General features: G+C 41.9%; 1 protein-coding gene across 4 annotated transcripts in view; it reads right to left on the bottom strand.

Moving 5' to 3' along the window:
- The window catches only part of TENM4 (teneurin transmembrane protein 4), a 342,594-nt gene that overhangs the window by 120,614 nt on the left and 209,490 nt on the right, over positions 1 to 12,490 (bottom strand). For all 4 annotated transcript variants that reach the window (XM_075727611.1, XM_075727612.1, XM_075727613.1 and 1 more), the window contains one exon: positions 5,784 to 5,969. In XM_075727611.1, coding sequence (XP_075583726.1) covers positions 5,784 to 5,969 — 186 coding nt within the window. The remainder of the gene's footprint in view (positions 1 to 5,783; positions 5,970 to 12,490) is intronic.

The following is a 12,490-nucleotide window of genomic DNA, read 5'->3' as shown; positions in this document are numbered from 1 at the left end:
CATAGTTCTGTGACCTTACCAGACTGGGAGAGGCTTTTCCCTGGATCTGTTTAATGGTAATACATTGCATTTATACAGCATCCTCTAGCCCCAGATCAAATTACTTTACAAATATTAAATTAACCTCACGGCAGCTCTACCAGATAGGTAAGTATTAATATAGTCATTCCAAGGAGGGCTAAAGAAAAAAAAAAGACAGTTATAGATGTAGTGGGAGCAGTCATGTACCCAATTCCCATGGAACATTAATTTGGAAAACCACCTTCTAATTGATTTTCTGGGGTCAAACAGAAAGTTGGTGGCAAAGATACAAGCAGAAACCAGGAGTCCTGCCTCAGAGAGCCCGTGCGCATGCCAGCAGGCGGCACTCTCTGTCCTAACAGCAGCTGGTCTTTATTAATAAATAAGAGGCTCCAAGTCTCGCATTTGTCTCTTTCATTACCTGCTTAAACATTATTTCCCTTGTTCTCTTGTCCGCTCCCTGCAATCTCTCTCGCAGTTGTGTCCTGGTACCCTTTTGAAGACGTTTTTGTTTCAGGTTCGTTCATGCAGACCGCCCACCTGGGAGGTCACAGCCCTTGCAGGAATTATTTTTCCATCCTGTGAATCTAATGGATCTGTGGAAGCACTACCGTAAGTAAGTGGAGAGGGATGGGAGGATCAGAGCTAACCTAGCGTGGGGCAGTTGTGAGGCCTGGAGAGCGGCTGAAGCCTGGGAACGTGTCTCTTGGGTTTTGACATCCAGAGCAGCCCAGCCTGTAAATTCAGGCAGCAGTCATTGTGCAGCTGGTGGCAGTGGAGGCGGTTGCCAATGCCAACCATATGTCACTTATGTGTCAATGTTTTCTTGTCATTTGAAAAAACAATGGAGGCCACCTATGGGAATATTCCATGGTAGCATGAATCTTTCTTCTCTAAACCTGTACAATCTCATTCCCATGCTATACTTCTGGCATTAAAATATCAGCTTATAATCTACAGACACTCCTTTGGAAACCCTGTGGGTATGGGGGACATGCTGAAGAACTATGTAGGGTCTCAGAAGAAAAGCTGCTTTCCTAAGGTGTCCTCTGCACCCAAAGGCACTGCACTCAGCTCCGTGTCACCACCCCCCTCCTAGAAGCCACTGTCCCTTTAGATATGCTATGAGGGGAGCTCCTGTGAGCATTTTTCAGCCTGAAAGCCCTCTCATTTCACCAGCCTGAGTTAACTTGGTTTGTTTTGTCTGAAACACATTGGGAAGGATAACATGAGCATTTCTCTTGGCTCAAGAGAGGGAGGGAGGGCAGAAAGAAGTGAGAGAAGCTAGGGGCATGTCTTCAGGTAGGACTTCTTCCCCAGCACACTCTCCTCCTTCATTTTCCAAATATTCTTTTTCTTTTTATCTTCCCCATGGGGTGGAGTGGACAGAGCCTCAGTGAAATCACTGGAGTTAAACTGAGATCACACAAATTTGAAGGAGAGAAGTAGCCTTTTATTGCTGAACCAGTGACAGCACAAGAAGTTTATGCCACAGGGGCAGGGAAAAAGCCTGTCTTTGAAGTTCATCTGTGCTTAATATTTACTGTCAAATATGCTGCCAAACTACTTAAGGCCAGATTACCTTCAGCTTGATGCAAAATCATGTTGGAACAAAGCAGCAAGGACATATTTTCCACTGCTATAACCATGGCCTTCTCTTGCCCAAAGGTACCCGTCTCAACCAGGCAGGGTGGGTGCCAGAGGGTCAAACACAGCTCAGCTTCTGCTGTGGACACGCCTGAGTGCTGCAGAGAGCTGACTATCTGCTCTGTTGGGCTGAGGGTAGCAAGAACAGACACTGGTGGGCTTATTTTATGTTGGGCTGCATATGGACCGAGCCGCTTTGTGGATTTAAATGGCACAAGTGATGTTTTAGAAAGCTGGGGAAAAGAGACCAGGATCCACCTGTAATGTGCCTTGTCTGGATTCCAGCTGCTCCAGCACTGATTACAACCCCAGCTATTCAGAACATGTGTGATTATTTATGCAGGAAGGCTGATGAAAGGCAAACTTAAAGGGGCAGATTTCTCAAAAATCAGAGTTTTGCTAAGTAAAACAAAACCCAGCCCGATGGTGCCATAAGCAGAAGCCTGTGTGTGACGGGCTGTCTGCCTGGCTGTCTAGGCACTTGTTATTGCATACATCACCAGTGCGTGCCGGGACCAGATTTTCAAAAGGAGTTAAGCGTGTAGCTTTTGTACAGATCAATGGGAATTAGTCACTGAGGTGCTTTGAAAATCATTGCGTGTTTGGACAGCTAACTGCTGGTCCCTCGGTGCTCTATAGACCCTGTAGTATTCAGGTGCAGCAACTGAACTTCAAGTGATGGCTTTGGTCTTGTGTCCAGGCTGTTCAAGGATGATGAATAACCCAACTCCACCACACAGGGAATCCCTCTTTGCTGCTATTTTTCTAAATAACCCTAATATGAATCAAAGGATTAAGGCTTGTTGCGAGTAAAATATCATACAGAGACATTCACATATCACGTACAGTCTCAGTGCAAGCCCATATAGGAAGAGTGAAGTCCTCTTTGGCATCTCTGAGGTGGGATGCACAGCACCTGGGGCACTATCCAGGCCATATCATCAACTGTATCAAATTTGAGGCCAGGCTGTTACAGCCCTGGAAAATTTCTGGAGTTGTTTATTAAACCCAGGAAATTTTCTATGGTGTCACCTGTGAACCAATCCCACAGAGTAGCCTACCACAGAGATGAGTTGTAATTTGGCCTTTCAGAGCTCACAGCAAGAAGGTTTATTTCACCTTTAAACTCAACGCTCCTAAACCCCACCATGCTCCCTGTATGTAGTTTGGGCCAGAATAGAAGAAAGTTGAATTCTTGCAACGTTTCTAACTGGGGGCAAATTTGGAACATGCTGGAGAGCCCATCATAGGAGTCTTGCATTGTGGCTGTTGTCATGGGTTTTCTTCCTTTAAGAAATTAGAGCAAATCGATAGAACCATTCTGCTGGGTTTCAGGATTCCTGCAGTTATATAATCAACTTTCTGTTCTACTCTTTTCCTGGATGCACTAAGTTTGTTGAATTAAGATGATGAATGCAAGCTTCTGCATCAATTTCCTGGTTGGGAATTAACTGGGCTTCCTCTAATGAAATCTCTGAATGTGAGCAATCAAGCTAGCATATTTGGTAAAATGACTCTTTGTATGAGCAAACAAAATTACTCCACTGGGATCAGAGTTCCCTTGAACACCGTAAGAAAGAGCCTCCTATGACCTACAAAACAAAAGGGTTTCTTACTCTCAAACATGCTCAACAGGAAATGGAAGAAGTGTCCTTTACTTGTATCATCCATTTCTACCATGTTACCTGCACACATGGCAATATTGTTAAAGCATCACTTCAGCAATGGGGTTTTATGCTTGTCAGTGCTAAAGCAAACCGGGCCATGACACAGACATATACGGAATTACTGTCAACAGAACAAGTTGCCATGCAGGGAAATTACACAAGGACAAGGGGAATGCTTTCCACATACTTAATGTAATTCCAAGTCAATGTCCTTTCATCTGTGCCAATATAACTAGCTTATTACTCCTTCTAAGGCTATTCAATTTTCTTGGATATTTATGACTTTGCCAAATCTCCTTTACATTCTACACATTTATCAATGAAATATTCTGTAGGAAATACGGTTTATAGCTTCAGAGGCATGAGACTATGTACAAATTTGTTGCTAAATCACCATGCAAGAAGATGAGGAGGGGGGGAAGTGAAAAGAAACAGAATTGCTCCAGCACTCTAAGTATTAAAGAATGATTCCTAAACCAAGGCAGCACTGCAATAAGAAGGTAGCACCACACAAAATGATAGTGTGCACCAGTAAAATCTTGATGCTGACTGCATTGCGGTGCTGGCCTTTCCCATGATAACACAGACTCTTTATACTTAGAGTGAGGAATACTACAAATAATGGGGTAAATTTAATTACCATGAAAGACAAAAGCTTGTTGTTTGAAAACAGTCCAGGCATATCAGCTGTGTGGAGAAATATCATACCGAACTAGTGGGTTTTGGTTTTGCAGCAGAACTAATAAAATGGCACTGAGGGTATGAATCAGGCTTTTTTTGCGCATAAATGACTTTCATATAAAATTGTCCCCTGGATTTGGGGCCTTTCACTGGACATTATTTTTTTTTTTTTAAATCCTTTCATGAACCTGTGTTGATTTCCAAATCAAAGTACTTGAACACAAGGCTATAAAATAATATTATAGGAACACAGGATTCCAATTAACAAAGGACTGCTCTCTTTTCATTTTAAAGTCATTTAAGAGAGGGTTTTTTTTAATCCCTTCCTCATGAAAAGAAATGAAAGCTGCTAGGGACATAGAAAAGAAAGTAAGATGTAATGTCTAATGAGACAGAGGAAGTTTTAAGAGCTAGATATTTTTTATTAGGGGATGCATGTGGAGAACATAATGTGGTAGGGTGACATTAGCATAAATAAATGATATGTAGAACTGAGCCACAGATATGGTTTGTACCATTACCCTAATGCTGGAACTAAAATATTGTGATCAGGCTTCGTTCCCTGTCTATCTTTGTGTGTGCGATTTTACCTGGTGTTCAAGCAAAAAAAGTGATGTCTACATATAACTAAGTTGATAATCCATACAGATAACTATGCAGACGTTTGCCCAGGTATTGCTAATGGTTAATTTTGATGTAGTGTGATTTATATGTATCATGGCATAATGAAAGCAACATAGAGGTAAATTTTCTTGTCTTTAAAAGAAGCTGATTAAAACAAAATGACTGGAGGAGAATTCTCACTCTGGAACAACTCTCCTGAAGTCAACTGATTTTTTTCAGGTCCACACAGGTGTTATTGAGAGCAGAACTGGATTCACTAATTTAGTTTTCCATTAATGTATAATAAATGGTATCTGGGGAGTTTTAATGCCACTGGTTTTATAGCATGACTACGGAATGGGGACTAAAGTGGTTGAATGCATGACAGTCAGAAAAAAGGAACGAGGGAAAATGCATCAAGGAGTTAAGTGAGATGAAGGAGAAGGTAAAGCCAAGCCAGTTCATTAATGATGCTGCAAACTGATTAACGTGAGAATTGCACCTCTTTCTATGATTTTGGCATATTGGTGGCACTTTATTAATAATACTACTAATAATAGACATGACACTGAGAGCTCAAGAAAAGTGCCAGGTGCATGAGGAATACAGAACCAAACAGAGAGGGAAATGAAATGGTTAGAAAGGTAGCAGAGCAGACAAGAGATAAGCAAGACAGGGTTAAATACCAGCCAGAAGTCATCTGACTGCAGTTTCCTCTTTTATACTGGCAAGCAAAGTGGCAGTGCAAATGATGGAGCAAATAAAAGGAAAGAATACTTTCAATCAGATGCACATTTCTGAAAATACTGTCGCCATAGTAGAGAGAAGTCTTGGAGGCCACAGAAAGACCTTTCGAGAGAGGCAAAGTGGGATGTTTTTAAAAGCATCTAGCTGACATTTGATGCCTGTCTCTGTGAGATCAAACACCAGATAGGTGTACTTCACATCTGATAATAAAATACATATATATATAGCCACGTCATCAACAAATGAAAGGACATTTTGTCTTGTTCCCACATGAAAATGTATGATGTCAGAACTTGAAATCCAAGAACAAAGGTGCTCATGCTACACTGTCACACATATTCAATTAAGCATGCGCTTTTTCTCCTCCCTGATTATCAATTATTCTTTCAAAAGTAGTCGGTTTTTCTTTCTCCCTACCAATAGTGCAGTGCTCTCCGTTCCAGCCTGGGCTGCATTCACACTTGCCGTCCCGGCATGTCCCGTGCTCATTGCAGCGTGGGTGACACGCTCGCTGATCACAGGCTGTGCCCATCCATCCCTCCTCGCAGCGGCAGGTGCCTCCGACACAAATGCCATGTCCTCCGCAGTCCGCTGCGCAAATCTCTGTGGGAGAGGAGAGAAGAGAGAGGAGGGGATATGGGTGGAGAGAAGGGAGAGGGGGAAAATCCAGAGTGTTATTGTTAAGAAAAGAAGCCACACTTCACTACCTCGCCTTACAGGGCAATGAAAGGAATTCCTGGAGCTCATAACACTAATCCTTCCTGACAATAAGAATCTAATAAGTATATTACAAAAAAGAGATGGACATGGATTGCAGAGGTCTGCTGTGATTGATCCTCGTATTTGCTTTCTAATTCTCTTGCACTCCTCGAGCTTTTGTGATCACCAAATCCGAAGGGGAAGGCTCTCCCAATAAGCAGAACAAAAGTCACATTTAATTAAAATCTGTTTAAGTGTGGAAACAATGTGCTGATAAACTACTGATGCTAAAGTTAAGTGCTGGCAAAGCCTGTTTATGGCTTGTTAACCCACGGTTCTGGGGATGGGATTCATTAAAACCCTTCTCTTCTTAAAATTAACGTAGAATATTCCTATTTCAATGTAGAATATTCCTATTTCTACTGAGTCTGCACATCTGCTGTCTCTGTTCTCCTACCACCCCATTAAAAACCCCCTCTCAGGCATTTGGAGGTACCACCATGCTCTTTTTGTGAGCTACATGCACTGGAGTTCATAGGATGGTGGCTTGTTCCCAAGTCTTATTGGAGTTAAAACAGTAGCATGGAGTCACAGCTGAGCATCTCAGTACTTACCTCCAAAAAAGAGAAGAGCTAAAGGACACTGGCTTTTCAGAGGGTCTGGCCTTCCCACCCTCCATGAGCCCCAGCAGGCATGAGGACACAGACATGCATAATAATTTGGCCCAGCATGAGACTTTTGGCTAAAACCTGGCATGCCTTTGGCATGAATTTGGGAGACTTCATGTCTTCATCTGCACTGTATTTGTCTGGAAAAATTGAGACTTGGTGGAGAACAGGTACCCACAAGGCAGGTGTTAAAATGCCTGCTACCACCATTACTATATAGGACTGATTTTAAGGAAAAAAATAAAACAAAATACAGATGTGGTGTTATACTGCAGAAGAAATGAATTGAATCTATTTCTTCTTCTCCAGGCTCATCACCTGACTGCTCACTTTCATTCTCTCATAAACCATGACTGCACTCTCCTCAATCAGAGGAGAGGCAATTCAGACTGCATTTCAAACTATCAGGTCTTACCCCTCCTCTCTGACTCCTGCCTAGTGCATCTAAATTGGATCAAACTTTCCCAAATGTTTTGGACTCAAGCCTTCTGCTTGACAGAACCATTTTACAGATTTTACAGGGTAGGGACACAGTTCCTTTTGGGGAGAGTGGAGAGGAGACGTGAACAGAAGAAATACTGAGCAGGGCTGGGCTAGAAGCCCAGAAAGGGGTACCCGGGTCCTCTGCTGAGCATATTTTCTCTCTCTTCCCCCAGATATGTACCCCCAAAATGAGTATCTCAGACAGCAACCCATCTCCAATGCCTCTCTTTGCACTTCTGAGCATATTAAGTGCAGGGTTCAGGCCTTGAGGCTTGTCGTGGAGGGGCAAGTGGTATTATACAAGACATTTACTTCAGGTCACTGGCTGCACATAAAATATTCAAAACTACTCAGCCTGCATTAACATCACACCTGACTGAAATTCAGCATTAGTTAAGTTGCCTTTAGTCTATTGCTAATTAATACTGCCAGTAACAGGAAGCTTAGGCTGTTCGGGGACTTTTGACACACTCCTGATGTGGGGCTGGAACATCCACTTCAACTCCAGGAGGAAGGTTTTGAATCATAGGAGAGAGCTGGAAGGTTTTCACCTCCTTACGCTGAAATGGACTCTTGTCTCCAAGGATCAGAGAGATCTTTAGACAGTGGTAATTACAGTAGTAATAATAGTAGTGCTTTGCATGTCTAGAAAACACCTCATTTTCCAAGTGCGACAAGAACACAATATTTAGCTCCTGCTTACTACAGCTCAAGGTGGTGAAACATTTTGCTGTTGAACTTTTGCTGCAGTGTCTCAGATGTCTCCAAACCCTCTCAAACATTTAGTTCTATATATTTAAATCTCTAATGAAAGAACTTTGGAGTTCAAATGTGCTTAAGACACTCAGGAACTTGTCTGTCGCATTTAGAGTCAAACTTGCAAAAGTATTTGGGCACCTTGGGTGCTTAAACTAAGGATATGCACATACCACTTGCTGCCCAAGTGTAACGGAATCTAATGTAAGCTTTATTGGAAGTCAGTAGAAATTACACTATCACTTAAGACGTGGCTAAGGAAGGACTCTTGAGTTGCTGTCAGAAGATTTTACTTTGCGTCTGGCATTGAGACACAGATTTTCACAGCTCCTAGATGCGAGGGAGGTAATATCATACTACAGAGCCCGTTATGAACAGAAGGGATGGGCAATTATCAACTTGCTAAAGGGTTGGAGCCCAGCCGCATGTGTTTTCTACCCCTTTCCCCAACTGCCAGACGGCACTGCAATGGAGCGTGGGCCAGTCAGGATGTATGTGTATGTGAACATGAAGGACCTGCAAGTTAGCTAATGTAGCAATAAAGCTGCACTAAAAAAAAAAAAAAAAAAAAAAAAAATTAGCTCTCCTTGGCTGTTGGCTAACCTGATGAACAAAGTCTGGGGGAGGATAAAGGAAACAGCAGGTAAAAAATAAAAAGCTAGATTTATGGTCCTAAAATTTCAGCAAGCTGAGAAGAAATGCATTGAGACAGTACAAAGTCTGAGACTGCTGGTATTTAAGCCCAAACTAGAAAAGTACTGTTGTAGCCTCTGGTGCAGTCTTTCACCACAGGACTACTCTAGTGTTGGACTGAAACAACTCCTGTGGTTATTGGTTTACATTAGTTACTCATATGTGTTGAACTTTGCACCTCAGAATACTAAATAACGTGTAATTTTTCTTGCTCCCAGTTCACCAAGCAATCCGGAGAATGCCAGCTCCGTTACTTCACATCTTCATTATGTCCCGTTCCCCAGCTTTGACCTTCAGGGTCCCATCTCTAAATTGGGGATAGCACTGGTATCCTCAAGCCCAGTGACGTGCACTGCAAATAACCTCCACTGCTGACTGTGAAGCTCTGAAATTCCAAAGAGACAAATATCTCCAGCAATGGACAGGAAAATTGGCATCTTGAAGGACTCAGCCCCTTGCGACTCCAAAGTCCATGTGAACATCTTAAGGACTTTACTATTATTTACTTAATATTTTATCTTTGGTTTGAGAATATTAATGAGTCTGAGCGAGTACCAATGGTTATTTTTTGATGTTAAGATGTTATTCCTGTTTTGACAGATAAAGTAAACAAGGCATAAAGAAGTAAAATGATGGGTCTACAGGTATCTGTGAACTCTGTGACAGGCACAGGAACTCCTAGATGTCCTGATATCCAGTCTTGTGTGCTGTCGATAAGTCAGGGAAATGACAGTAGGTCAGACATCTACAGGTTGATAGTGCAGGAAAAAAAAGCAGGGACAAAAGGAAGCTATTTTGAGTGATAGTCAGAAGCCTTCTTGGAGTTATTTAAAGGTGTGAAACTAGGATAATGGAGTGACATTCAAAAATGGTGAAGAGAGGAAAAAAAGCACTTTCTGAAAGGCAGAATCTCTGTGGAGTCATTCCTATGAAAAGGGATGGAAAACCCACTGGGAGATTTACATCTCGACTGAAATATTTCCCAGACAACACGCTGCCAGCGAACAGTTTTGCACACGTGGGCCAGCAACACGCACTGAATGATCTAAACCAAACAGATCTTAGGCTAACCCAGAACGGGAATGCCGGGAACATTTTGGGTTTTGTCTCCCACCCAGCTGAGACCCCAGCCATACCGCCACCCACACACAAGCGAGTGCAGGCTCTGGCTTATGAATGTATAATTCATATATAATCAATATATAAGGTAGTTTGGATTCCCAGGCCCCAAGAGCTGTAATAAAGACCCTCAGCTGTGAAAAACACTTGTGAAGCAAACTACTTACGACAGTCTCCCTAAAAAGTAGTTTAATTATTTCTGACAGGGAACCAGGAGCCAGGAACTCTCAAATCTAAATCTTCCATTTAGCTGCCAGTTTAAAGATAGATGGGAACCATACAATTTAAACAGCCTTACAACACACATCCTGCTGTACGCCCTGGCCCTTTATAACATGGTGCTCTTAAATGCTCACAGGTTCCTAATGGGTGATTAAATAGTCAGAGTAGCTTTTACTTTTCTGGTGGCACTCAAAGAAATGATCAAAATGGATTTCAGATTAAGTTTCCACTTAAACACAGGTCTTTTTGGGTAGCTCAAGACAACTAAGGCTGATTTACAGAAAAGGACAGGTGAATCGTTTCTTCGTCATTCAGTCCCAGGGACAGAATTTGCCACCTCTGTTCTCATTACAAGCTGCATTTTTTTTTGGTACATTTCCCAATTCTGTTGTTAAAATTACAGGACATGATTAGCTACCATCTGAGCTGCGTGAGCAAATGAGAAGGAAAGCTTTTAATTCTCCTATTACAGTATTCATGGACTGGCCAGCTGCACTATATTGCTCCTGCCTATTTAAGCTTAGTTAGAACACTGTGCTGGTGCATAAAAGACCTGCCTGTTAAATATTTTCACACCAGCTGTTCCCAAAAGGTGACTAAATATTTCCTTTCATCTTTAATCTCTTCTACTGTTTGTATGAACAGCTTAGCCATTCCTTATCCTTTCCTAGAGGTTCATTGTGTTTTACTTCATCTTGCCATGCAGCTCTCAAAGCCGCCTGTGGTTCCTTGAAGGAAGGGGATCTTCTAAGCAAATCTGGTGCCCAGTTCTAAGAGCAAATATGAGGCTTGCTGTCCTCAAAAGGTACAATCAGCCCATGCACCTCTGTGGCAAATACCTGGACTTTGAGTAATACCCTGTATTTTGCTCCCTGACACTTACACTTACCAGAGGGCACTGATGGACATTAACTGATTCATGGATGCAGTTATCCTTTATCTAAGGAATCCAGTTCATTTCTACTCTACCATCTGGGTTTTTGCTATGTTACTGTCTAGGACTGGTGTCTTCCATTGCCTGGATTTCACCTTACCTTATGTCACACCCTTTCCTGAAGACTTAAATTGAGTCTAGTTGCCCTCTGCGGGTCAAGGAGGAAAGACAGTAGTAGCTGTACAAAAGTAGCTCTGGAGGACAATTCACCTGCAACCTCTTTCATGGAGAACTTCTGGAGTGGACTGTGCTCAAGGCACTGTTGAGTTTTGGGTGAATCATCCAGAGATCTCAGGTGCATCATAAACATTATCCTTAGAAAAGGATAATGCCATTCCAACAGGTTTCTGGTTATTTTTTCATGCAAATAATCAAAAAAGAAATGACTCATCTTCAGTTTCAGGACCTGCTCTATTCCATCACTGCTCACCCCCGCCGGGAACCAGTCCATGAGGCCAGCCTCAACTGCCTGCTGGCTAGTTTTTAGACAAATGCCTTTTTTTTCGCATTATCTCCTCATGACTGGGGGAGAGATTTCCCTCTGGTCTGTAAAGGCTGCCTCAGAATTCCTCAAGGCTCTCTTAAAAACTCTAATCCACCTTGAAACCTACCCAAAATCTTGACAGTGGCTGACGATGTGCCTTAACCTCTCCATATTGCATTGACAAAAATTTTATTGTAAGTTTATTCTACCTCTATCAGCATGTCTCTGTCTGTTGTTGTTCACTTAATGCTTAAGAATCTCAGCTATCTGAGGCCAAGATTATCCTTTTTGTTCTCCGTTTGCACTGTGCCAGGTGAAATGAGGTCACAGTCCACTTCAGAAGTAAGAATACTACATCAATTACTCATACAAATAAAAACCTTGTACCTGGTGCTTTTTTTTTTTTTTTTTTGCATATCCTGCTAAAACCTGACCCACATCTGTCCCCTTAAGAATAAAAAGTCTACTATGTTGCCTTTGCTATTTCAGAAGAAAAAGTGGGAAAAGAAACCTATCAAACACTAGCCACCAGCGTAATGCTTTGTTCATGGCCCTTTTTAATTGATGTAACAGACACGGTAGTTTCCAACACAGGAAGTGGCATAATCCGGAATTTCACATTATTTTCACATTACATTAAAGAATTGGGTTGGGAAAGGGATAATGATGTCAATTTGTGCTTCATTTATGGCAAATCCATTTTTACATGTTTACCCCTATCCCCCCAAAATCCTAAAATTGGCTTGACAACAGTTTAAAGCTTTCCAGATTAGAGAAGAGCAATGCAGATGAAAATTTTTCTTTAGCATTCATGTGATGCAGAATCAGAGATTTAGCTGCTTCTGACCCGCCTACTAAATCCTTTAATAAATATGGATTTAGTGCTAAAATATAAGATCAGGTGAAATTGCTCAGAGCTTCCTGAAAACTGGGGCAGTTCCACTGACCTTCAACATATTAATAGAAAATTTAATAATTAAAAATCTGTCTTAACTGGGATTTTCCCATTTCAAGTTGGCTCATCTGGGGCAATTTCCAGCCTCAGACAGATTTTTCCAGAAAAGCA

This window comes from Pelecanus crispus, chromosome 1 (assembly GCF_030463565.1).
Source record: "Pelecanus crispus isolate bPelCri1 chromosome 1, bPelCri1.pri, whole genome shotgun sequence".
Taxonomy (NCBI): domain Eukaryota; kingdom Metazoa; phylum Chordata; class Aves; order Pelecaniformes; family Pelecanidae; genus Pelecanus; species Pelecanus crispus.
The sequence above is the reverse complement of the archived record's forward strand: the minus strand, read 5'-3'. Positions and strand labels throughout refer to the sequence as shown.